The following is a 26,289-nucleotide window of genomic DNA, read 5'->3' as shown; positions in this document are numbered from 1 at the left end:
TTCATAGAGATGTTCACTAGTGTGGTTTAGTATGCTGCAAAATTATAAACCCAGATGTCCAGTAAAAGTACAAGCGAGGAACGCATGGGTCTTGTTCGTTAATTGCCAACTCAGAGAGGGAGTTGTGATTAACGCACGGTACCACCAGGAGGCAGCACTCCTTTGCCCAAGGAGCGTAACTGCATCAAGTGAAGGATACCTACACCAGAGCTGAGAGGGGGCCGGAAAACGCACTCCACCCTTCGGTTGGTGAAATGGAGGAGGACTGTTTCTGCTATTGGTAGTTCAGGTGCTGACATCTAGGAAGAGTCAGAAAACATCAAGTCATGCGTCCGTCCTCGCGGCTCCGCGGCGCGCGGTCGTCCGGGGTCCGGGCTGCGGCTGCGCACTGCGGACCCTCTGCCGGCGCCGGGGGTCACGGCGCAGACCGCACCGGAAGCGCCCGGACCGGCCGGCGGGAGCCGAGCGAGGGCCGCGCGTGGCCCGACTGGCCGGGCTCGGCGGGGCGCTCCACAGGCGGCGGCGGCGGCGGCGGCGGGGCCGGTGCGCGCAGGCGGGGCCGGGGCGGCGCGGGGGCGCGGCGAGGCTGTCCCCGCCCCGCACGCCGCTCGGCCCGGCAGCCGTGAGAGGGGAAGCCCGGCGCCCCGGCAATCGGGCCCCTCTGGGAACGACCGGAGGGCAGACGCCCGCCTTCGCCTGCGTCGCTACTTCCGCGCGGGTTGCCGGCCCCGGGGGTGTGAGGGCACGCAACGCGGCCGGCGGGGCCCAGGGCGGCGCGGAGGCCCGCCGCGGACGGTAACGCGCTGGGCGGGCGCGGACGGGGCTCCGGCGGCGGCCCCGGCCGAGGTCGGCCGTGGGCGTCAGGAGCGCATACGGTGGTGGTGCTTCGGGGTCGGAGGTGGCTCCGGCCCCCTCACCGGACAGTGGCCCTTGCGGTCCTGCGCCCGGCCGAGGCTCGGAGCGCCGCGGGCTGGGAGGGCCGGGAGAGGGCTGCGGGCAGCAGGCGGGCGGGCTGGCCAGTGGCCGAAGACCCGGCGGCAGGTACCGGCCCCCCTCGGTGATCCCACTTTCTCTTCCCAGCTCTCCACCTCCTGTGCCCTGGACCCAGCCTACCAGGGCTAAAAATATTGCCCGGAGGCTCCTGAGCGGAATCAGATCGTGCTAAGTAGGGCACAACGCTGCCGAGGCGACAGAGCGTCTCAGCCCCAGGGTTGGAAGAAGGCTCTGGAGCGGCCGCTCCCGCCCCCGCTTGCCCGGCGGCTAGGCGGCTAGAGGTCTCTCTCAGCCCCGCAGGCAAGTGCGGGCCACGGGCGGTGGTGGAGGGCGCTGATACTCTTAAGTTGCCCCCACAGCCCCGCAGCTGTGCCTGGCGTCTCCCCACCCAGGGGATCTTCGACATCCATCACTGCGGGCTTACAGACCCTAAATGGTCTGTAAGCAGAGGCTGAAAGTTGCCCACTGTGGGAATTAGAACAGAGAGAGGACTTTGTAAGAAACATAAGCCGTGGCTGCTGCTGGTTTTTTTTTTTGTTTTTTTTTTTTAATTCATTCTGTATTCCTGAATAAGAGGAACTGTGCCAGGAAGTGTTTTTGGTGAGTACCAGTCTGATCCAAGCAGGCAGGGAGAAAGGCTTTCTTGTTAGTCTCTTGGAGCTTTGGCTGTATCCTTTAAATCAAAATAGATACCAGTTTATTCCTCTGAAATTAGAGACTCATGGCCAGGGAGCCTGGACACCTGCCTCCTTTCACTGGCTGTGTCTTTCTTGTAGGCAAGCTCTGTGGGCGGCTGGTTATAACAAGAAGTCGTATGGGTAGCTCAGGAGTCACAGCTGGAAAGTTTTGTGATCCGGTTGTTTTTTAATGGCATCCACGTGGGAGAGAGTGTCACGTCCACCCTAGGGACAGAGCTGCTACCATGACCAGGCAGGACTGCCCTCAAATGTGCTTAGTCTTACTAGTGCTTTCTGTGTCTCAGCCAGGAGCATACAATCCAGGTTGGGTCCATAGCCAGTGTTAGGATTCCGTGCTTAGAAGTTTTCTTTTCTTTTTTTAAATGTATATCTCCCATATTTAAACAATTTTTTAATTGAAGGATAATTGTTTTAGAGTCTTGTTGATTTCTGTCATAACAGGAATTGCTCAGTCTCTAAGTTGTGTCTGACTCTTTGCGACCCTGTGGACTGCAGCAGGGCAGGCTTCCCTGTCCTTCACTGTTTCCAGGAGTTTGCTCAAACTCGTGTCCGTTCAGTCAGTGAATCAACAGGAGTTAGCCAAAGTATACATATGTCACCTCCCTCTTGAACCTCCCTTCCAGCTGCCTCCCCATGCCACCCTGCCAGGTTGTCACAGAGCACGAGAAGCTTTTGTTTCTTTGGAGTCAGGCAAATTGGTGTCCCGCGGGAGCAGGAACTCATTGGGACATTTGGTGGAAAGACCACCACGGGATTTTTGCTTGCCGGAGCTACATCTGCTGTCCCTCCAGCCAGGTGTGTGTGGAGGCCAGTATGAAGCTGAAAAAGCAGGTGACAGTATGTGGGGCTGCTATCTTCTGCGTGGCTGTCTTCTCGCTCTACCTCATGTTGGACCGAGTACAACATGATCCTGCTCGACACCAGAACGGTGGGAACTTCCCCCGGGTGAGTCAGTCCTGGCTGCTAACTTCTGCCTGCATAAATTATCCAGGATCAGGTTATTGCTCCAGCTGGAGAGTCATGGCAGCCCAGGTCAACAGGCAGATTTTCTAGAAAGCTGTAGGCAATGATGGCAAAAAAGAAAGGAGAGAGGAAAAAATGGCCCTGGGTACTGCTGCTCTGTCCACCTGAATTGGCAGACATTGCTCGTGGATTGCAGCTTTCCCTCCCACTAAGCCCCGGTGCAGTCCTTGTCAGCAAATGGTGCTCCAGGTAGGCAACATGATTGTCAAGAATAGGCATGGGAGGTGAAATCCTTGCCATCCATAAGCTAGAGAGTGAGGATACTCCCAGCCCAAGTGGGCTGCAGCCCTCAGTAGTGATTCAAACCACACCCGTTACCTTCTGGCCCTTTAGGCTCCTGGTCCTGCCTTCGATTTGGGAAGGAAGGATCATAGTCAGGCTTCAGGTGGTGAGCCGCATGCAGTGATCCTCCTTGTGACATAGGGAGCTGGGGGTGACTGCTTTCTGCTTTTTTGGGGGCAGAGTCAGATATCTGTGCTACAGAACCGCATTGAACAGCTGGAACAGCTGTTGGAGGAGAACCATGAGATCATCAGCCACATCAAAGACTCTGTGCTGGAGCTGACGGCCAACGTGGAGGGCCCACCTGCCCTGCTGCCCTACTATGTGGCCAACGGCTCCTGGGTGGTGCCACCAGAGCCCCGGCCCAGCTTCTTCTCCATCTCCCCTCAAGACTGCCAGTTTGCTTTGGGGGGCCGTGGCCCGAAGCCAGAGCTGCAGGTAAGAAGAGTCAGAGCCGGCAGGGACCCCCGGTGGCCGTGGCCAGGGCACTGAGCTGCTCTCCTCCTGCCTGGCAGATGCTGACTATATCAGAGGAGTTGCCATTTGACAACGTGGATGGTGGCGTGTGGAAGCAAGGCTTCGACATTTCCTACAGCCCGCACGACTGGGACTCCGAGGACCTGCAGGTGTTCGTGGTCCCCCACTCTCACAACGACCCAGGTGAGTGAGTGCCCAGTGCACCCCAGGAGCCAAGGAGAGAGCTTTCTGTCTTTTTTTAAATGTATTTGTGTGGCTGCGCTGGGTCTTGGTTGCCAGGTGAGCTTTTCTCTAGGTGTGGCAAGTGTGGGCTACCGTCCAGTTGTGGTGTGAGGGCTTCTCGTGGTGGTGGCTTCTCTTGTTGCAGGGCACAGGAGGCTCTAGGGCATTTGGGCTCAGTAGTTGCCCTCCCGGGCTCTAGAGCGCAGGCTCAGTAGCTGTGGTGCATGGGCTTAGTTGTCCCGAGGCATGTGGGATCATCCTGGACCAGAGAGCGAACCCATCTCTCCTGCATTGGCAGGCAGATTCTTTACCACTGAGACACCAGAGAAGCCCTGTTTATTTTCTTTTTTTAATTGGAATACAGTTGATTTACAATGTTCTGTTAGTTTCAGGGGTACCGCAAAGTGAATCATTTATACATATGTATACTCTTTCATAGATTCTTTTCTTTTATAGGTCATTTCAGAGTATTGCATTCCCTATGCTATACAGTAGGTCCTAGTTAGCTATCTATTTTATGTATATAGTAGTGTGTTTATGTCAATCCCAGTCTCCCAATTTATTCCTCTTCCCTCTTTCTTCTGGTAATCGTAAGTTTGTTTTATATGCCTGTGGGTCTGTTTTCTAAATAAATTCATTTGTACCATTTTTTTTAGATTCCATATATAAGCAGTATCATATGATACTTGTTTTTCTCAGTCTGACTTAACTTCACTCAGTATCATGATCTCTGGGTCCATCCAAGTTGCCGCAAATGGTATTTCTTCCATTCCTGTCTTATGGCTGAGTAATATTCCATTGTTTGTATACACCACATCCTCTTTATGCACTCCTCTGTTGATGGGCATTTAGGTTGCGTCCATGTCTTGGTTAATGTAAACAGTGCTGCAGTGAACACTGGGGTGTATGTATCTTTTCGAATTCTGGTTTTCTCCAAGTATATGCTCAGGAGTGGGATTGCTGAATCATACAACCTATATTTAGGTTTTTTTAAGGAACCTCCATACTGTTCTCCATAATGGTTGTATGAGTTTACATTTCCACCAGCAGTGTAGAAGGGCTCCCTTTTCTCCACACCCTGTCTAGCATTTGTAGACTTTTTGATGATGGGAATTCTGACTGGTGTGAGGTGATAACCTCATTGTAGTTTTTATTTGCATTTCTTTACTAGTTAATAGTGTTGAGTATTTTTTCACATGCTTTTTGGCTGTCTGTATATCTTTGGAGAAATGTCTATTTAGATTTTCTGCCCCTTTTTTTATTGGGTTGTTTATTTTTTTGATACTGAGCTGCATGAGTTGTTTATTTTGGAGATTAATCCCTTGTTGGTTGATTTATTTGCAAATATTTTCTTCTGTTGGTGTCTTTTTGTTTTGTGTATAGTTTCCTTTACTGTGCAGAAGGCTTTAAGTTTAATTAGGCCCCATTTGCTTATTTTTGTTTTGCTTTTATTTTCATTACTCTAAGAGGTGGATCAAAAAAGATGTGATTTATGTCAGGGAGTGTTCTGCCTACATTTTCCTCTAAAAGTTGTATATAGTATCTGGTCTTAGGTTTAGATCTTTAATCCGTTTTGAGTTTGTTTTGTATATGGCGTTAGGTAATGTTCTGATTTCATTCTTTTACATGTAGCTGTCCACTTTTCCCAGCACCACTTACTGAAGAGACTGTCTAGTCTCCATTGTATATTCTTACCCCCTTTGTCATAGGTTAGGTGACCGTAGGCGTGTGGGTTTATCTGTGGGCTTTCTATCCTACTCTGTTGATTTCTGGGTTTGTGCTCATACCATACTGTTTTGATTACGGTAGCTTTGTAGTGTAGTCTGAAGTCAGGGGACCTGATTGCTCCAGTCCCATTTTTCTTTCTCAAGGTTGCTTTGGCTTGGGTGGGCCTTCTGGTGGCAAAGGTAAGGGAGGGACAGTTGGAGAAGATGGTGGCATCCTCAGGGGACCCTTTGTTGGCTCCCCCAGGCTGGCTCAAGACCTTTGACAAGTACTACACAGAACAGACCCAGCACATCCTCAACAACATGGTGTCTAAGCTGCAGGAGGACCCCCGGCGGCGCTTCATCTGGGCAGAAGTCTCCTTCTTCGCCAAGTGGTGGGACAACATCAGTGCCCAAAAGAGAGCAGCAGTCCGAAGGCCAGTGCCCACTGGGGAGGCAGGAGGGCCCTCTGGGTCCTAGGATGGGTGTGAAGTCCTTTTCTGGAGCTGTGGGTGCCAGGGAGAGGCAAGAGGAGACAGCAGAGATGAGGTGTGGTGGTAGAGGGGTCAGGGACAAGGTGGCAGGAATGGATTTCAGGGTCACTAGTATTAGGAAGAAAGCTGAGCGCCGAAGAATTGATGCTTTTGAACTGTGGTGTTGGAGAAGACTCTTGAGAGTCCCTCGGACTGCAAGGAGATCCAACCAGTCCATTCTAAAGGAGGTTGGTCCTGGGTGTTCTTTGGAAGGAATGATTTTAAAGCTGAAACTCCAGTAATTTGGCCACCTCATGCAAAGAATTGACTCATTGGAAAAGACTGATGCTGGGAGGGATTGGGGGCAGGAGGAGAAGGGGATGACAGAGGATGAGACGGCTGGATGGCATTACCGGCTCAATGGACGTGAGTTTGGGTGAACTCTGAGAGTTGGTGATGGACAGGGAGACCTGACGTGCTGCAATTCATGGGGTCGCAAAGAGTCAGACACGACTGAGCGACTGAACTGAACTGAACTGAGTATTAGGAAAAGTCACAGTAGTGTGAGCACAGGGGAGAGAAAATGGAGGGCCTGGCCCTGGAAATGCAGACCGAGTCCAGGGATGAACAGAGCCAGAATGGCTGGAGGTTGGCTGGAGGTTGGCTGGAGGGAAAGGAGGGCACATGTCTATTCTCGTGGTTGGTCCTGGGTTCAGGTAAGCTGGCTCAGGGAGCCCAGTGCACACAGGTCCCCTCCTTGGTTGGCAGGACTGAGCAGAGGGTCTCTTCCCTAGGCTGAGTGTGTGCTCTTAACTCCAGGCTGGTGGGAAATGGGCAGCTGGAGATTGCAACAGGAGGCTGGGTGATGCCGGATGAGGCCAACTCCCATTATTTTGCGTTGATTGACCAGCTCATCGAGGGCCACCAGTGGCTGGAGAAGAACCTGGGTGAGTCCGGGCTCAGGAGCCGGAGTCTGCCCCTGTCACTGGGCCAGAGGACAGCAGTGGGGCTCTAAGGCCTGGGGTGGGCAGAGGGTGCTTCCTTTCAAGGCTGATTGCACCAGCATGGTTGCAGGGCGATGGCAGGAGGGGCTGTGGGGCCGAGGACCCAGTGGCCAGGCCCTGGGGCGTTCAGGCCTCTGACTTCTGTGCCCCTGCCCAGGTGCAACCCCGCGCTCAGGCTGGGCGGTGGACCCCTTTGGATACAGCCCCACCATGCCTTACCTGCTGCGCCGTGCCAACCTGACCAGCATGCTCATTCAGAGGGTACACTACGCCATCAAGAAGCACTTTGCCGCCAGCCACAGCCTGGAGTTCATGTGGAGGCAGACCTGGGGTAAGGCCAGGTAGGGTAGAGGGGGTCGCAGTGGTAGTTCTCCCAGGGGAAGGGCAGGGGTTTGAGAAATAAGACCCACCAGTCCTTCAGAGCACTGGTGTAGACCATCAGAAGTGCTCGCCTTCAGGTTAGGTAGGGGATTGCATTGATATCTCTGGCCGCTGTGGAGCCTATCTGTCCCCCGGAGGAGCCGTGGGCTCCCCTGCCCTCCTTGGTCCTGACCCTGGCCAGCATATCCTCGCAGCCTTGAGTGTACTTCCTGCCTTTAGCTGGAGTAGTTACCTCCCCCGCCGGCTTCCCTGAGCCCAGCTCCACGACCTGACTCTTTGGCGTGTCTTCTGTAGACTCGGACGCCAGCACAGACATCTTCTGCCACATGATGCCTTTCTACAGCTACGATGTCCCCCATACGTGTGGCCCGGATCCAAAGATCTGCTGCCAGTTCGATTTCAAGCGCTTGCCTGGTGGGCGGATCAGCTGCCCTTGGAAGGTGCCGCCCCGGGCTATCACGGAGGCCAATGTGGCCGAGAGGTACTTGCTCCCTGCCCTGGACTGGGTGTGGTGGTGCCGTTCTCCCTGTGCAGACATGTCTGGGCTGTGCTGCAAGGCAGGCTTCAGGTTCCACATTCATAAAATGGGGGCAGGGTCTGTTGGTGAATTCAGGCCCACAGCCCTTGCAGTGACAATTCTTTTAGTACTTTTTCCTGAAAAACCAGAGTGGCTGTAAGGTACCACCTTTTCCAGAAGGGTTTTATTTTCCCAAATGAGCGTGTTTTCCAGTGTCCTCATAAACTAATGCTGGAGCCAGTGGACTGCCTCAGAGGCAAATGATTCTCAGATTAGTGCAGCGCCTTCCAACCTTCAGCCTGCTGTGCCTTCGTTAAGCTCAGGCCTCCTGCCTTGGCTTGAAGTCAGCCAGGTTCCTCAGGCTCTGTGCACCTGGAATCTCATTCAGATGCACATTCTGTCCTGCCCCACAGAAAACAGACCCCTTTGAGAAAATCCTTGGGGACCCCTAAAAATGTTGCTGAAATGGCTTCCCTAGGAAAAGGTGGGTTAAGAGAGAGCTAAACAATGATTCAGCCAGAACTGGACTGGCCTTAAGAATGTAACCAGTTGAACTGGTTTTTGTGTTGCAACACTCCAGTTTCCATGATGTCCAAGAGGTGAAACATGTGACCAAAAGCAAAAGAAAGTAGTCTTTTGTTTCTAGAATCCAAAAATCTAAATGCTGCTTCCAAGTAAAACCCTTGGGCTTTTAAGGCACACTTTTTCTTGGAGCAGCAGCTGTGATCTAAGGCTAGGCAAGGTTTACAGAGCAAGTCATGGGAGATAGCCTCATTTTCTCCTTTAACAGGCTTACAGGGCTGATAAATTAGGGGAAGGTGGTATTTGAGGAGTCCTTCCTTGAGAACAAGATGGCAAAGAACAAACTGGACCAAGTACATTAGTGGCTGGTTGAAGTGTGACACCCGTGACATGCCACTCACCAGACTTGTCTAAAAAGAGCGGTGTTAATGCAACAGGGCTGTTTTGCTATTGATTATATTAGTGATTGGGATGAGAAAGAAAATGACACGTTTATATATAGTTACTACTATGTGCCAGGCACTGTTCTAAGTGTTTAACAAATATCAATTCAGTTCATTTTAAATCTCACAGTACTGTGATAGTGGGCACTGATGATAGGCAGTTTCCTCATTTGATGGAAACTGAGGCCCAGGAGAGGTTCAGTGAGTTGCCCGAGGTTGCACAGCTGGCGTTGGTGTCATCCGGCCCCCGGGTCTGGGCTCTTCACTCTGGGGCTGTGCTGCATCACTGACTGGTGACAAAGTAAATCTGGAGTGTCAGATCCCAGAAGATCTCAAGAGGTTGAAATGTGGGCTGAATCCAACCAGATAAGACTTCTGTTAACATTAGATATAACTGTAAGGTTCTACCCTTAGCGTCCGTAAACAGGATAGGAAAGTTCAGGATGAGAAAAGGTCTTGCTGGGCCACATGCACAGAAAACATGATCCCTAACGTCAGCACGGTGGGGTGAGCGTGGGGGCTGCTGCTGGGCCACATGCACAGAAAACATGATCCCTAACGTCAGCACGGTGGGGTGAGCGTGGGGGCTGCCAAACACGCCTGTGTGAACACACGGCCACTCTGGCCATACCGGGAGTGTGGCCTGCCTTCCCCTGGACGTGCGTGGTCAGTGCTGGGCCCTGCACTCCGGGTTCCTGGATGATGGGCTACTCAGAGACCTGCTGGTGAGTGGATTCCCAGCTGCTCTGTAGGAACTAGAGAGATGAAAGAGTGGGGATGGAAGAGCAGGGACTGCAGAGCCTGATGAGGAAGCCCAGGGGAACCCTCGCACATCTTGATTGTCTGAAGGACCGACATGGGCATGGAGAATTGACTTGTTCTGTGCAGCGTCCAGGGCAGAACTGGAGCCAGGGAACTGAAGCCCTGCCTCTGGAAGAACTCTCTAGTTGCCCAGAGAACCCCAGGCTCCCTGGGGCTGGGTTTCCCACCCACGAGCCGAGTGAGTCCGTGACGGGTGTATGAGGGGGCGCCTCTCGGGCGGCCGCCTCTCGGGCTGGCTTCCCTCAGGATCCGGGTGAGGCTCCGCATGAGCCGGTTCCCCTCCCCACCTGCAGGGCAGGCCTGCTCCTGGACCAGTACAGGAAGAAGTCCCGGCTCTTCCGGAGCAATGTGCTCCTGGTGCCGCTGGGCGATGACTTCCGCTACGACAAGCCCCAGGAGTGGGACGCCCAGTTCTTCAACTACCAGCGGCTCTTCGACTTCCTCAACAGCAAGCCTGACCTCCATGTGCAGGTGTGAAGGGACACTGAGCTGGGGAGGGGGCCTTGGCGGGGCTGCAGCCCAGCCCTTCCTGTGAGGTCTCCTGCTCCCCAATACCACTCCAGAGCAGGGGCACATTCGCAATTCTTGGGTGTGTTTTTCCTTTTTTGTCACAATTCTTTCCCAGGCTCCCCAGCTTCTGTGAGGTCCAGGCCAGGTCCAGGGACTGCCCTCTGCATAGACCAGATTGCTCCCCCTCACCCCCAGCTGTGGCACGGGGAGCCAGAATTCCCAATAGACTCTGGAGCTGATGGAAGGGGGTTTTGGGGTCCCCACAGGCCCAGTTTGGCACCCTCTCCGACTATTTTGACGCTCTATACAAGAGGACAGGGGTGGAGCCGGGGGCCCGGCCTCCAGGTTTCCCTGTGCTGAGCGGGGATTTCTTCTCCTACGCGGACCGGGAGGACCACTACTGGACAGGCTATTACACTTCACGGCCTTTCTACAAGAACCTGGACCGCGTCCTGGAAGCACACCTGCGGTGAGACGCCGCTTCCAGGCTGGAGGGAGAAGGGTTCAAGGAGGGGCTGGATTGGCTGAGCAGGGACGCGAAGGGCATGGAGACCAGGACACAGAGAAGGGGAGGAAGGAAGAGGCGTGGGGCTTGCAGAGCGAGGGTGGGCCCAGGCGAGCTGTGTGGCATGAGGCCAACTTGTCTGTCTGGGCAGGGGCGCAGAGATCCTGTACAGCCTGGCTGTGGCTCACGCCCGCCGCGCTGGACTGGCCAGCCAGTTCCCGCTCTCGAACTTCGCCCTTCTGACGGACGCTCGGCGCACACTGGGGCTCTTCCAGCACCACGACGCCATCACAGGCACGGCCAAGGAGGCCGTTGTGGTGGACTATGGGGTCAGGTGGGAGTCCCCTCCTCTTCCCCATCCACTCTGTGCCGCTGCCCACCATCCCCAATATGAGGATGCACCGGGTGGTCCGTGGGCTGGCCTGCTGGGGGCTCACCCTGCTGGCTGGGGGACAGTCTCTCGGTGGTCACCTCTCCCCTGGTCCCTCTCCTGCCCATCCTCCCAGGCTTCTGCGCTCCCTTGTCAGCCTGAAGCAGGTCATCATGAATGCAGCTCACTACCTGGTGCTGGGGGACAAGAAGACCTACCACTTTGACCCAGAGGTGCCCTTCCTGCAGATGGTGAGCCACGCTCCTGCGTCTGCCCGAGGGGACCTCTGGTGTGCGGCCTGGGCCGAGAGCTGTGGTGCAAGGGCCTGGCTCTTCTTTTCCCTCCCTGTCCTGGGGTGAAGGATCCCTGCCCAGCACAGCCGCTGGTCCCCATCAGGACAGGTTGGGGCCTGGGGAGGCAAGTCTCTGAGTCAGGTTGAGCCATGCGATGGTTCTCCCCTCCCCCTGACTTAATTCCAGGATGACACCCGCTTAAATCACGACGCCCTTCCAGAGCGCACAGTGATCCAGCTGGAATCTTCACCCAGGTGAGCCTGGCTCTCCACCCCTCCCAGCTGCCGCCGCACTCTGAGGGATTCCTGGCCTGGCCGTGTTCCTGCTCCTGTTTCCCCAGAGCAGGGGCCTCCTGGGTGAGCCTGCCTTCTGCTCACAGGTATGTGGTGCTGTTCAACCCATTGGAGCAGGAGCGGCTCAGCGTGGTGTCCCTGCTGGTGAGCTCACCCCGGGTGCGTGTGCTTTCGGAGGAGGGTCAGCCCCTGGCCGTGCAGGTCAGCGCGCACTGGAGCTCTGCCACTGACATGGTCCCTGACGTCTATCAGGTGAGGGGGGCTCGGCATGTGGGGCCCCGCCACAGCCCTCTCTGCTGATCCTCGGCCTCTCCCCGGGGCCTCAGGCTGTCTCTTAACACTGGCTTCCCAACTTCCTGCTCGCAGCCTTCTTACTCCCCATGTTGGGGGCTGGCGTCTTGAGGAGAGGAGTTGCCTGGAGTTTGGTCACTCCTGGGGTTTGGGTCTGTCCTTGAAAGGAAGGTGACGTTTGCTGTAGTGTGACAGTAGGAAGGACACAGTTACGTTGTCCCATTATTCATTCATTCAGCAGATTTTTCTTGAAATCTTACGTGTGGTTACCATTTTGTGATTTTCCGAGTATCATTGGAGACTCATGAAAGTCTTGATGAGGTGCAAGTCGCCTCACCTGCCCTTTGAGAGGTGACAAAGGCCCCCGCAGTGGGTGCAGGATTTGCTTGGGCTCTTAGGCCAGAACCTCAGTCCCGTGTCCGAGGCCATCAGCCCTCCCGTGCCCACAGGTATCTGTGCCTGTCCGCCTGCCAGCGCTGGGTCTTGGCGTGCTGCAGCTGCAGCAGGGCCTGGACGGGCCCCGCACGCTGCCCTCCTCCGTGCGCGTCTACCTACACGGGCGGCCGCTGTCTGTCAGCAGGAATGAGGCATTCCCTCTCCGTGTCATTGACTCGGGCACCAGTGACTTCGCCCTCAGCAACCGCTACATGCAGGTCTGGTTCTCAGGCCTTACCGGGCTCCTCAAGGTAAAGGGCCAGGGGCTGGGCGCTGGAGCGGGTCACGCGAGCTGCCTCCGGCCCGTGAGCACTGCCACCTGGCTGGCGGTGGACCTGGGAGGGGGCAGTGCCAGCCCCGAGCCAACAGCACAGGGAAGCAGCGCTGGGCTCCTTGGGGAGGTTCGTCCGTGCCCTCCCAGGGGGCAGGCCTGATGTGCTGGTGTGGGGCCAGGGGTCAGGGCTGTGTTTCTTGGCAGAGTGTCCGAAGGGTGGATGAGGAGCAGGAACAGCGGGTGGACATGGAGTTCCTCGTCTATGGCACCCGCTCGTCCAAAGATAAGAGTGGAGCCTACCTCTTTCTGCCTGACGGCGAGGCCAAGGTACCCTGAGGACACCCCACAAACCCCAGGGGGCCCTGGGGGGCTTCACGAGCCAGGGCACCTCACCCACTGCCCCCATGGGGGCGGGGGTCCGAGGAGCGCCACCCGGGGCTCGGGCCTGGCTCGGCCGGGGTCTCAGCCCAGAGCCTGCTGGCCACAAGTCCTGCTGCTTGACGCCGGCCGGCTCCTCCCTGTTTTGCTCTCGTGCCGGGGATTCAGCTGCCCCCTGCTCTTTCCTCAGCCCTACGTCCCCAGGGACCCACCCGTGCTGCGCGTCACAGAAGGCCCTTTCTTCTCAGAGGTGGTTGCCTGCTACGAGCACATTCACCAGGTGGTCCGGCTGTATAACCTGCCGGGTGAGCCCCACAGACGGGGAGCATGGGGAGGAAGGTGTGGCTCCACGGGCTGTGACGCGCTCTTGCTCCTGCCCGCTCTCTGTGTCTGTTCGCACATTTGTCCCCAGAAAGCACGTTGTTTAGCTTTCTTGGAGTAGAGCTTGGCCGCAAGTGCTGGGACTCGCCTGGGGCACCCTCTCTGGCTGTGGCTCACTCCTCTCAGCCTCTCTCTCTGTCCTGCACCCAGGGGTGGAGGGGCTGTCCCTGGATGTGTCGTCCTTGGTGGACATCCGCGACTACGTCAACAAGGAGCTGGCCCTGCGCATTCGCACGGACATCAACAGCCAGGGCATCTTCTTCACGGACCTCAACGGCTTTCAGGTGACACCTCAGGCCTGGGGCCCAGAGACCCCGCGGAGCACAGAGCTTGACAGTGTTTAATGGCTGCATCACAGGCCCTGGCGGGCGATCTGCTCTGATAGAGAAGGAGGAATCCGAGCATGGTGGGGGCCCAAAGGGGGCCAGAACGCCCCTGATCGGCTGGCCTTGCCCGCAGGTGCAGCCCCGACGGTATCTGAAGAAGCTGCCCCTGCAGGCCAACTTCTACCCCATGCCTGTCATGGCCTACCTCCAGGACGCCCAGAACCGCCTCACGCTGCACACGGCCCAGGCCCTGGGCGTCTCCAGCCTCCACGATGGTGAGTGGAGCAGGCGCTGTGTGTGTGGTGGGAGAGGTGCAGAGGGCAAGCTTGAGAAGCCCGTCCCTGCCCCCGAGGCCTGTCCCCTCGTGGGCCTCTCCCTCTCCCAGTCAGCCACAGGCCCAGTGGGGGATGACAGGAAGGCAGTTGCCTGCTGTCGCCCCCTCTCCCCGCTGCCGGCAGCTGTTGGGGTGACGGGAGGGGGTGGCCTGTTGGATCCCCTCCAGAAGCAGCAGGCACTGAGGGGGATCGTCAGCTGAAGTGGGTGTGCGCCTTCTCCTGGGAGGGCCAGGGTAGGTACAGCCGGAACAGTGTCTTCAGGGTTAGGATGAATTATTCAGCAGAAGAGAAGAATGTGTCCTGTCTTTCTGCTAGCCGTCATTAAAAGACAATGACCAAAAAGAGAGAAGGGTGGTCTCGAGAATCAGAAGGAGGACTGAGAGGACCGACCTGGAGCCGGCAACCCGGGCAGCGCAGGCGGCTCCTGTGTCCTGGGGTGAAGCGAACAGTCGGCACTTGGGGCCTTCCAAGGCCGTCAGGCTGGCCACCTTTGGGCTGGAACGTTTGGCAGGGCTGAGCCAAGGGGGCTGAGCCAGGGATGCCCGATCCAGGCTCTGCGGGGCCTGCGGCGAGCACGGTGGGGACCTGGCGCCCTGCTGGAAGGCCTGTGCTGCTGCTGCCCCTTTGCCCACGGTCACCCGGGTTGTAAGACTCCTCACTCAGCCGAGTGTCCCGCCTCAGTGCCCCTGCCCTTTTGGAAAACTGTGCGCTCACAGTGGCGGTTTTACATGCAAGGGATCTGTTTTAGGATTGGGGGTGTCTTTCTGTGGTTGCTCAGGGTAAAAACCAAGGAGGCACATAAGTTAGGAAGGGGATACCGGAGGACAAGTAGAGCTCTGTATGGGCTCCCCTCAAGAGAGTCTTGAAAAAAAAGGTGCTGGAAAAAAATCCTCGTTCCCACATACGTACGCTTTGAGCCCTTCCCCCAGGCATATTTTTAAAGGAAAGGAGAGGTGGTCGATCACCTGCTGTTTGACTGTCCTCTCGCTCCCTCCTTTGACGGATGTGGTGGACAGAGTTGGGTCTGTCCTGCGTAGAACCACGGTGGGAAGCATGTATTCTAGTCACAACAAAATCTGCCCAACCTGACAAAGCCTGGCCTGGGGCAGGGTCTCTGCAGCAGCTTCCCCTGGCGGTTGATAGGGTTTTGTGGTTGCTGCTTACTTTGTTGTATGTAGGCAGCCCAGAGACGGGTCCTTGCCTGGGCACCCAGACTGGCCCCACTCCTGAGCCACGGAACACACACGGGCAGCGAGCCGCCAGGGTCACAGCCCTTCCCTCGGCCCCTTCCAGCTCCCAGTTTCTTGGCTGCTTTGTTCCCTGAATGACTCGCCTTCCAGCCAGGCTTTCTCCTTGGGCCTTGGGTGGGCTGCTTCCAGAGGCTGGCATCTGCTTGGGGTCGAGGGAGGTAGGCTGGGGGCTCACAGTGAACTCCCCTAGGCCAGCTAGAGGTGATCTTGGACCGGAGACTGATGCAGGACGACAACCGGGGCCTCGGCCAAGGGCTCAAGGACAACAAGAGAACCTGCAACCACTTCCGCCTCCTGTTAGAACGGCGAACCCCAGGCAGGGAGGTGAGTTCTGGGCCTCCCCCTGGGACCCAGGTCAGGCTAGGCCCGTGGGTGGCTCTGGGTTCCAGCCCCAGCCTGGGAGCCTCCTCGAGGCACGCAGATGTAGCCAGAGTAGGGTCTGATCCCGGGTCGGCAGGAAGTGAGTCTGACGCTCTGCTGCTCCATCTCACGCAGCCTGGCACCTCCCTCTCCATAGCTCCCTGTCGTCTGTGCCTCCTCGTGCTCATCTCTCACCTTCCCACCCGCCCCTGTGTCCTCTTCCCCTCTTTGTTGCTGCCCCAATCATCTCACGGCTTTCTTTGCCCCCACCAGCCTGGCTTTTTCTCCAAACTGGCAGCCATGTTTAGGGGCTTGATCTTTCACAGCAGCAGGAACAGGAACCGAGAGGTAAGGGCCAGTGATGCGGTGTCACACTAGCCTTAGTGATGTGTAGCTGGAGTTGGAATCCCTGGTGGCAGAGCCTGCTGCCCAATCCCCCATCTGGGGCTTGGTCACTCACTCGTCAAATAGCTGCTGGGCTCTCGCTGTGCTGTGAGGGCTGAGAGGGCAGCAAATGCATACAATACTGACTCTGCACTCTAGGAATTGACTCGTGAGTAGGGGTGGGGGATGAGCTGTGTGTGTGCATATTAAAAGTAGAAAATGGGTATGTCCCCGGGTCCTGAGGAATGAGAGAACATAGTGGAATCCAGGACAGCTTCCTGGAGGAGGTGTCATCCATGAGCATCTCTGATGAGTGGGGGGTCCACCCTACACATTTGAACCAAGGCACAGGGTGGGAGGCAAGAAAGAATGTGAAGGGTAAGAGCTGTGAATTCACTCAGTTGGATCAGAGCCACCTGTCCGGTGTGACAGCGACTAGCCATGTGCGGCCATTTAAATGTATTCAAAACCAAATATAATAGCAGGTTCAGTTCTTCATTCAGACTAGTCATATTCCAAGGGGTACCTGCTGTGCTAGTGCAGATGTAGCATATTTCCATGACTGCAAAAAGTTCTAGTGGCCAGTGTGGGCTGCCATGGAGGGTGGTTTGGGGCAGACAAAACAGGCCTGGAGTGCCTGGTGAAGGCTTTGGACTTCCTCCTGGAGGCCAGTAGGCACCTGAGCTGAAGGAATGCTATTCGGACTCTGCTCGAGGCGTATCACTCCCGCAGTGGGGGCCCGGGTGGGTCTTCAGGGTGGCTGCTTCGAGGCTGTTGACGCAGGAAGCAGTGTCGTTGGCTTAAACTGAGCCCTGGGAGGGAGGAACCTGGAGGTGGCTGTGAGGGCCCTGCCGAGGGGTAGTGGAGGTCGTGTCTGAGGGAAGGGTGAGATTTGGACAACAGGAAAGAGACGCTAAGAACATGAATTTAGAAAGCTGAGCTCAGGCCTGTGAGTGTGACGTCCCCGTCAGCTGACCAAGGAGTGGGGACCGCTGGGTTCAAGCATCAGGGTGGGTGGAGCTTGAAACTGGGGTCGCCCCAGAGGCTTTCTTCATCAGAGGCCCAGCCTCCATGGTGAAGTGTCCATCTGTCTGTCTTCCCTTCTCCTCTCTACTCTGAGAATCTCCATGGTAGGAGACATTGCTGATGGGAGCATGAGGAAGCAAAAAGCCCCCAGAGTTAGAGGTGCGGTGGCCTAGTGAGGTCACGCGTCCTAAGCTGCGTGAGGCAGGAAGCGACTGTGCTTGAAGGGTTCTGGAGTCAGGCACCCCATGTACCCAGACACGTCAGGGACGCTCTCTGCAAAGGAGCATCCTTCCCCTCCCCCGGTGCCGCGTCCTCAGCCAGACCTTGGCCCGTCCTGCAGGTCCGCGAGGCCGCCTCTGCAAGCTTCCCGTCCCTCCTCAGCCACCTGACCTCCATGTACCTGAACACCCCTGTGCTCGCCCTGCCCGTGGCCAGGAGGCAGGCCCCTGGCCCCGCTCTGCGCTCTTTTCACCCTCTGGCCTCCTCACTGCCCTGTGACTTCCACCTGCTCAACCTGCGGACGCTCCAGGCCGAGGTGAGTGTCCGGTTCAGCGCTGGATCTTCTGAGTGGACCTTGCCTCTCATCCAGACTCCTCTCCATCCAACCCTGCCTTCCTGGCAGAGGTGCTGCCCCACCTGTGAGCCCTGCAGAGACCCCTCCCCACCCCCACACCCATGCCCCCACACCCACACACATGCGCACACACATGCACTGCCCCGTGTGTCTGTCACCAGGAGGATGGCTTGCCCTCGGCAGAAACCGCGCTCCTCTTACACCGCAAGGGTTTTGACTGTGGCCTTGAGGCCAAGAACTTGGGTTTCAACTGCACCACCAGCCAAGGCAAGGTGAGCAGGGCCCTGGTGTGGGAAGGGAGCAGAGGGCAGGGAAACAGCACCAGGCACAACGGGCAGAGAGCTCGTTGAGGCAGGCAGCTAGTGGGGAAGTGGGCAGGGTTAACGCTGGGACTTCATGGAGAGAAGGGGGAGAAGCTGGTGACGTGTTTTCAAAGCCTCTGAGGCCTGGCAGGGGCAGTTCCAGACGAGGTGTCCAGGTAGACAGCTTTGGTTGCATGTGTATGAACCTGCGTTCAGCAAACAGAAACACCAGGAGTTAAAAACCAAAAGCCATCGTACTCTAGTCATTGTTTAAGCCAGCAAAGACTAGCACTGATCAATGCATCTGCATGCTGGTGCCAGTGACTGAGAGGTAAATCAAGACATGGTCCCTGCTGGGATTCCCCTGGCAGTCCAGTAGTTAGGTCTCAGCACTTTCCCTCCTGTGGGCCAGGTTCAACCCCTGGTTGGGAAACTAAGATCCTGCAAAGCCTCGCATGGTATGGGAAGAAAAAGAAAAGATAAAGTCCTTGTCGTCAGAGACCACACAGCTCAGTGCAGCAGTTCCCACCCTGAGGTCCACAGGGGTTCCAGGGTTCCGCAGACTGAGTGCACGTGTAGGCACTTGCTGTGTGTGGAGGGGCCCATGCTGAAGTGAGGGTCACACAGGTCACGCAGAGGGAGAGCAGCAGCACGTGGCGGGTCAGCTCCCAGCACTGCCCTGCGCCTTCTCCCTCCCCACAGGTGGCCCTGGGCAGCCTCTTCCACGGCCTGGACGTGGTTTTCCTGCAGCCAACCTCCTTGACCTTGCTGTACCCTCTGGCCTCGCCCTCCAATAGCACTGACGTCTACGTGGAGCCCATGGAGATCACCACCTTTCGCCTCCGCTTGGGCTAGGTCTCCTTGTGGCCTGAAGGGAAATTTCATCCATGGAGACTGACCTCCTCACATGAGATCGGGTTGGACAAGCCACACCCGGTATCCTGTCCCGATCTACCTCTCAGAACCACGACAGACTGGGCTCTGCCCTCATTTTCCCTTTATTGTTGCTTCTGTGCAGGGGGGCAGCCCGCAGGCCCAGTGTTGGGTGGATAGGTAGGGCAGCGCCGCTGAAATGCAGCGGTGAAGGCCCTTGCTCAGAGGGGCCAGTGCCGGCCTCTGCTTTGGGGGGGTGTGTGTCCACTTCACGGGGCACCGGCTCAGGCACCCACCTTCTCCCCCAAATGGGATGGAAGAGAAGCAGGGGAGGCTGAGTGGGCCAGAGTCTGGCATCAGGCTCACGGTGGCCAGCAGCTGACTCTAGGGGAGTCCCGTAGTTGTGTAAGGACACATGTCCTGATGTGACGAGCAGGAGCGGAGCGACACCAGGAGGAGGGGCTGGGGACCAAGGGGTAGCCGTCGGGTGGAGGAGTAGAAGGAATGGCTGTTTGTGTGACGGCTCCTTTCTGAAGTGCTCCCTGAGCCGCACACCCTGGCCAGGGGCTGCCGTGTGGCAGGAAGGACTCATGACTGTCATGGCTGCAGGGCATAAGACACTTCAGGTACCAAAACCCCCATCTCAGACTGGGCACTTGGTCTGCGTGTTGATTTGTGGGGTGAGGGAGGGGCCACTCCGCTTGACTCCTCTTTGGTTCCTGCATGCTGTCTACCACTCTCCCCAGGAGCCACTTCCTATCACAGGGGCGTTTGATCCAGCACATTTCCTTTCCCTGGAAAGAAAGTGAAGCTTCCAACTTGAGAAGGCTTTCAACATCATCCTTGCAGGCCTGAAGCTTCTCCATCACATCCTTCTACAGAAGTCTTTGCGGGGAACTAGGAAGACATAGACTAAATTAGGAAGCACCGTGGCTGCTTGTCAGCTTTCATTGCAGCTTCGATTATTAGAGAAAAATTTATGATAGTCTCTACAGATGCTGAAACAATATTTGGTAAAATTTAAAATCTATCCCTTATTAAACAATATTTGGTAAAATTTAAAATCCATCCCTTGTTAAACTCTTAGTAAGTTAAAGATTAGGAAGAAACATCCTAACCTAGATAAAGGGTGTCTCCATCTGAAACCCACAGTCAGTGGCATTCTAAAGACCCAACCACCACAGACATTCCCAGTGAAGTCAGAGATTCGCCAAGGCCATACAGTTCCTTAGCCATGTTCTGGCACTACTAACCCCTGCAGTGTGGCAGATAGGAGCGGTGAGCAAAAGGTCCAAAGTAGCCGTCCAGTACAATCCGAGAGGATCAGCTCAAGGCCTTAATAGAGCATTCTGTATGTCGACTCAAACGACGCACGTTACATTTCTGTAAAGATTCTGGTTTTCTGCAGATCATCCCATAAATTCGATGCATTCCAGTGAGCTTAGATACTTTTTGGAATTTGACAGGTTCCAAAATTGTCAACATCTGTTGGATCATAGAAAAAGCAAGAGAATTCCAGAAAAACATCTGCTTCATTGACTACACTAAAACCTTTGACTGCGTGGATCACAACAAACTGTGGAAAATTCTTAAAGAGATGGGAATACCAGACCACCTTACCTGCCTCCTAAGAAACCTGTATGAAGGTCAAGAAACAACAGTTAGAACCAGACATGGAACAATGGACTGGTTTAAAAATGGGTATATATTGTCCCTGCTTATTTAACTTATATACAGAATACATCATGCAAAATGCCGGGCTGGATGGAGCACAAGCTGGAATCAAGATTTCTGGGAGAAATGTCAGTAACCTCAGATATGCAGATGACACCACCCTTATGGCAGAAAGGGAAGAGGAACTAAAGAGCCTCTTGACAAAGGTGAAAGAGGAGAGTGAAAAAGCTGGCTTAAAACTCAGCATTCAAAAAACTAAGATCATGGCATCCAGCCCCATTGCTTCATGGGAAATAGATGGGGAAACAATGCAAACAGTGACAGACTTTATTTTCTTGGGCTCCAAAATCACTGTGGATGGTGACTGCAGCCATGAAATTAAAAGATGCTTGCTTCTTGGAAAGAAAAGCTATGACAAACCTAGTCAGCGTATTAAAAAGCAGAGATATTACTTTGCTGACAAAGGTCTGTATAGTCAAAGCTATGGTTTTTCCAGCAGTCATTTATGAATTGTGAGAGTTGGACCATAAAGAAGGCTAAGCACTGAAGAATTGATGCTTTTGAACTGTGATATTGGAGAAAACTCTTGAGAGTTCCTTGGACAGCAGGGAGATCAAACCAGTCAATCCTAAAGGAAATCAAACCTTGAATATTCTTTGGAAGGACTGATGCTGAAGCTCCAATACTTTGGCCACCTGATGCAAAGAGCTGATTCATTGGAAAAGACCCTAATGCTAGGAAAGATTGAAGGCAGGAGAAGGGGATGACAGAGGTTGAGATGGTTGACTGGTATCACTGACTCAATGGACATGAGTTTGAGCAAGCTCTGGGAGATGGTGAAGGACAGGGAAGCTGACATGCTGCAGTCCATGGGGTCGCAAAGAGTCGGATATGACTTAGCGACTGAACGACAACAGCATTCATTTGGAAGAGTAAATGTGTGAGACTACTAAAAATTCTGAATGATCAGAGGGTGGCTGGGGCAGTGGTGCTGGGTAAAAGGCACTAGATTTCCCCGGGGGGCTCTGGGGTAGGATCAGACCGCTGGAACCAAAGGGAGAGCCCAGCATCAGACCCAGGTGTAAGGGACTCAGTACAGGATAGAGGAGTATTTTAAGTGGGGAAAAAAAGATGGGTTATTTAATACAGACTACAATAACTGCCTATCTGTTAAAACAGGAGCTCTCTACCTCACAGTTTACACAAAAAGTAGCACCAGAGGGAAAAAACAAAAAATTGAACTCCAGAATTACTGAGGAAAATATAGGATATTTTTATATTCCAGTGTGGAAAGGTCTTTTCTGAACAGAAAACTTGAAAGCTATAATAAGGGAAAAGATAAACAGATTTTACCACCAAAAATACGTGTAAAGTTTGTTTATGATGGAAACCACCAAGTTAAAACACAAATGACTGGGAGAAAATATTTGCAGCACTTCAAAACTTGGTGTGTACGATCACTTCGGGAGAATAACTTGCTTTGAGCTCCTTAGAGCAAGTCATGGGGCCTACTAAGCAGTGACCAGCTGAGTTTTTCTGGGTCACCCAGGGTCATTGCTGCCCGGCCAGGCCACGTGGCATCCTGTGTCACAGTGAAAGAATGAAGATTATCAGAGAATGTGACACATTCTGTGTCACACAAAGAATGAAGTGCTGAGCAGAGTGCCTGGTACATTTAATACAGTGAAGTCGCTCAGTCGTGTCCAACTCTTTGCGACCCCATGGACTGTGGCCCACCAGGCTCCTCCATCCATGGGATTTTCCAGGCAAGAGTACTGGAGTGGGGTGCCATTTCCTTCTCCAGGAGATTTTCCCAACCAAGGGATTGAACCTGGGTCTCCTGCATTGTAGGCAGACACTTTACTGTCTGAGTCACCAGGGAAGTGCTCAGTAAATATGAGCTACAATCATGTTCATTAAGGATGCTAAGCAATTACATTATAGCTGGTGTCATTTACTAGTATAACTTGTAATCCGGTTTTAAGGGAGAACCTGTGAACCCCCTAGGAAATTAGTAAAATAAAGGCTATTCTCTTTGGAGGTATTAGATATGCAAAGAGGTTATTCATCTGCCAGGGACTGAAGTGTTCATTCCTACATGCTGGCCTCTTAGAACCCCATAAGGCAGCGTTGCTCAAGGTGTGGTCCACAATCCCCAGAATTACTTGTTGAAAATCCAGCTGCCCGGCCTGTGCTGGCGGGGCTGCTCCTTCAGCCGGCACACTGGAGGGGCATCTCTACAGCAGAGCCACGGGTCCCTGAGACTGACTTGTGACACGAACAAGAAACAAAACCCTCCCTCAGTGCACAGGAGGAGAAACAGATTCCTTGGCACAGCCTGTTGAACCAATCTCTGGGAGGAGGGACCAAAGAATCCACACTTACAACAAGCTCCCAGGTGAGTCTGCTGCACTTATAACTTGAAAAAGGGCCTGCTCTTTTAAGGCTAGCAGTAACCCTTTCCCATGGAGCTCTGGCCCTGAGGCCTCACAATTCTGAGGGTTACATCAAAACCAGAACCAGATCCCTAATGTATACTTGAGGAAGTGTTTGCAGTTCAGGAAGGTGGATTACTTGTGCTTGATTGAAATTTTTTTAATATGCTTTTCAGCTTCCATTTCTTAAAGGATACTAAATTTTACACATACTTTGATCCCATTTGTTTAAAGTATTACCGCTGTATGGACTCATAATTGTACCATCTTTGTTCTGACAGATTTCCCTTTATGGTATGTGGTAGAAAAAAATGATGCCTCTTTTGCCCTTTGTAGTAGAATGCACATTTCCAGTTCAGAAATAGTTAAAATATGTATGTAAGTAATCCAGTTTATAAAATGTGATGTTCAGAATACAACAGCCTTGTTAGAAACCATGGGATTAAGAGTTGGTCTCTTTCCTAGGTTAGATTAATACCTGGACTTTGCTGGTGGTCCAGTGGTTAAAACTTGTGCTTCCACTGCAAGGGGTCCAGGTTTGATCCCTGGTCAGGGAGCCAAGATCCTGTGTGCCATGTAGCACGACAGGAAAAAAGATCAGTGCCTGGAATTATGAATGTAAGGGCATTAACCCATAAATCATACTCTGGAATTGGAAAGAACTTGGAGATCATTGTGTCAATATAGTTTGATAACCTAATGTTTAACTTCTAATTAATATTTCTCAGTGTTTTATTTTTTTAAAAATTAACCAGGGACCTTAGGAGTAAGGGAGAATTTGGGAGGAAACAGAGCCCCGGGGGCAGATACCATTTACCCATGAGCCTGCTTTCAATGCAGGATCCTCTGTTAAGGAATACGGGATTTCTCTTCAATTACAAACATGTATGATGTCCCAGAAAGGCATGTAGAGCTCATTTAGTCCAACCCTCTCATTTTACAAATAAGCTGAGCCCCACAGAAGTTACATGAACTCCCCCATGCCAGTGGCAGAGCCAATTCAGTGTTCTTTCCAGTATACAATATCAATGCCAGGCTGTTACACGAATCTATTTTCAGTTAAATAAAACACATTAAAAAAAAAAAAAACAGAGCCAGGACATGAGAGAAACAACTTCAATCACCGGGAATGGATAGGATTCTATTCCTCTCTAACTCTCTACCCATGGAGAACCATTCTGTTTCCAGGAAGAAAGGAGGACTAATGTGGCCAGCTGGAACCATGACGAGAACAGCTGACTTACTGGGTCCCTCCTGCACAGGGTGGGCAGGCCACACTGCACTCTGATTCGGCTTGCCTAGGGGATGAGTTTAACCTGTGTGGAGAGAGTGACATCCTTACCCTGAAATTCACCTGCATACCACACTGTCTGTCACCGTGTTTAACTAATGATGCCCATGCACTCAGGAAGGAAATCATAGTGTGAGTGGTAGGAATGAGGCTTCCCATCCCAAAGAGATCTTTGAACTAAATTTTTGCTTTTCCCTAACAAAAAAATGTGTACAAAGAACAAACACTGCAAGGAGCAATTCTCACAGGAAAAAAAACATGATAGAGGACAGACTAGATCCTTCTTCACACCAAGCCTCAATTTTACTTAGGGTCAGAGGGAAATTGATCGTAACAGTTGCCAGGACCAAGTGATTCTGCAAAGAGTGTCCATCCATTTTTGGCTCCTGATTTAGACCTTGCTAGTGGAGAACAAACTTGAACTGAAAGAACTCTGAAATTAGGTAGAGTAGGCACAGGAAACAGTGACAGACTTTATTTTCCTGGGCTCCAATATCACTGTGGATGGTGACTGCAGTCATGAAATTAAAAGGTGCTCTTTGGAAGAAAAGCTATGACAAACCTAGACAGCATATTAAAAAGCAGAGACATTACTTGGCCAACCAAGGTTCATATACTTAAAGCTATGGTTTTTTCAGTAGTCATGTACGAATGTGAGAGTTGGACCATAAAGAAGGCTGAGCGCCAAAGAATTGATGCTTTTCAACAGTGGTGTTGGAGAAGATTCTTGAGAGTCCCTTGGACTGCAAGGAGATAAAACCAGTCAATCCTAAAGGAAATCAATCCTGAATATTCATTGGATTGATGTTGAAGCTGAAGCTCCAATACTTTCGCCACCTCATGCAAAAAGCTTACTCATTGAAAAAGACCCTGATGCTGGGAAAGATTGAGAGGAGGAGGAGAAGGGGACGACAGAGGAGGAGATGGATGGCATCACCAGCTCAATGGACATGAGTTTGAGCAAGCTCCAGGAGATGGTGAAGGACAGGGAAGCCTGGCACGCTGCAGTCCGTGGGGTTGCAAAGGCATCTGAGACTAAGCGACTGAACAACAACGAGGCACAGGAAGCCTATGTGGGGGTAGGAATGAGGCTTCCTTGGCATTTGGAACACGACAGGGTTGAAGATGGAAGCAATAGCATTCAGCATGGAGGCCTGAGAGGCTCACTGATGGAGGAAAGACAGGTTTCCTTTGTCAGAATGCCTGGGGATGTGCATTCAAACTGAATGAGTAGACACTTGTCCTGCTGCCCCCTCAACTAGTGCCTCAGATTGCTAAATATTAAAAATGTAAAAGCATAGTCATACTCAAAAGGCAATCTTCTTTGACTAAGAATGGAGAGAACAGCTACAGCCATGAACAGAAGATGAGGCCATGCAGATCCAGAGAAATGGAGTCCAGTTAAGGACAGATCCTTGGAGGGGCCAGGAATCTCTGTTGACCTAATTCCAGGCTAGAAGTAAAATTGTTTTTTGTTTTGGCTATGCTGCAAGGCTTATGGGATTTTTAGTTCCCCAACCAGGCATTCAACCCAGGCGCTTGGCAATGAGAGCACAGAGTCTTAACCACTGGACTGCGTGGAAGGTCCCCAGACACATTCCTAGCCCAGCAAAAGCCAAAGTAAGCATACGTCATGAAGCTCTCTATCATCAAAGATTTAAGGTAGTGATGTATTAACATTAATTTCCTGATGTCGATGGTTGTACTTTGGTTTCTATAGACTATTTTTGCTTGCCTTGGGTGTTTGTTGCTGCTCGAAGGCTTTCTCTAGTTGTGGCAAGCAGGGGCTACTGTTCGTTGTAGTGTGCAGGCTTCTCATTGTGGGGGCTTACGGAGCACAGGCTCTAGGCGTGCGCAGGCTTCAGTAGCTGCAACGTGTGAGCTCAGTGGTTGCAGTGTGCAGACCCTAGGGCGTGGGGATAGTAGTTGCACCACACCTTGTGGAGTCTTCCTGGACCATGGATCGAACACTTGTACCCTGCCTTGACAGGCAGACTCTTCACCACTGAGCCACCAGGGAAGTCCTAGCGTGGTTGGAGTTAACCTCAAATTGTGGTCAATCTTGTTTGGTTAAAAAAGGCCCACGGTGGCAAAAAGAGGGATTCTGGTCTTGATCTTGACACTACTCCTCTGTTTAATCATTAACAGGTCTTCTCACCTCTCTGA

At 53.4% G+C, this 26,289-nt stretch overlaps 1 protein-coding gene across 8 annotated transcripts; it reads left to right on the top strand.

The window, feature by feature from the left end:
• The first annotated feature begins 1,148 nt into the window (after positions 1 to 1,148).
• MAN2A2 (mannosidase alpha class 2A member 2) lies at positions 1,149 to 26,289 on the top strand. 8 transcript variants are annotated; one of them, XM_061394467.1, is made up of 24 exons: positions 1,149 to 1,293; positions 2,487 to 2,636; positions 3,177 to 3,434; positions 3,512 to 3,656; positions 5,667 to 5,838; positions 6,694 to 6,821; positions 7,036 to 7,209; positions 7,554 to 7,740; positions 9,857 to 10,034; positions 10,340 to 10,542; positions 10,730 to 10,912; positions 11,085 to 11,199; positions 11,428 to 11,495; positions 11,621 to 11,786; positions 12,275 to 12,511; positions 12,739 to 12,861; positions 13,103 to 13,217; positions 13,444 to 13,577; positions 13,753 to 13,894; positions 15,395 to 15,528; positions 15,838 to 15,912; positions 17,315 to 17,509; positions 17,710 to 17,820; positions 18,553 to 26,289. In XM_061394467.1, the coding sequence occupies exons 2-24, from the start codon at positions 2,505 to 2,507 to the stop codon at positions 18,703 to 18,705; spliced, it is 3,528 nt and encodes a 1,175-aa protein (XP_061250451.1). In that variant the 5' UTR covers positions 1,149 to 1,293; positions 2,487 to 2,504; the 3' UTR covers positions 18,706 to 26,289. The 8 variants fall into 8 exon arrangements, with proteins under 8 accessions (XP_061250451.1, XP_061250450.1, XP_061250452.1 ...); XM_061394466.1 differs by having other exon boundaries at positions 2,483 to 2,636; XM_061394468.1 differs by having other exon boundaries at positions 1,149 to 1,297.

The sequence above is a fragment of the Bos javanicus genome, chromosome 21 (genome assembly GCF_032452875.1).
Source record: "Bos javanicus breed banteng chromosome 21, ARS-OSU_banteng_1.0, whole genome shotgun sequence".
NCBI classification, from domain to species: Eukaryota; Metazoa; Chordata; class Mammalia; order Artiodactyla; family Bovidae; genus Bos; species Bos javanicus.
The sequence above is the reverse complement of the archived record's forward strand: the minus strand, read 5'-3'. Positions and strand labels throughout refer to the sequence as shown.

What these genes read in the sequence shown, in the direction of transcription:
- MAN2A2 (XM_061394461.1), top strand. Translation starts at nt 2,325, where the DNA reads ATGCCACCCTGCCAGGTTGTCACAGAGCACGAGAAGCTTTTGTTTCTT. An exon ending in ACGGTGGGAACTTCCCCCGG is followed by an intron (nt 2,637 to 3,176) that starts GTGAGTCAGTCC and finishes TTTTGGGGGCAG; the next exon opens with AGTCAGATATCTGTGCTACA. An exon ending in AGCCTGACCTCCATGTGCAG is followed by an intron (nt 10,035 to 10,339) that starts GTGTGAAGGGAC and finishes GGGTCCCCACAG; the next exon opens with GCCCAGTTTGGCACCCTCTC.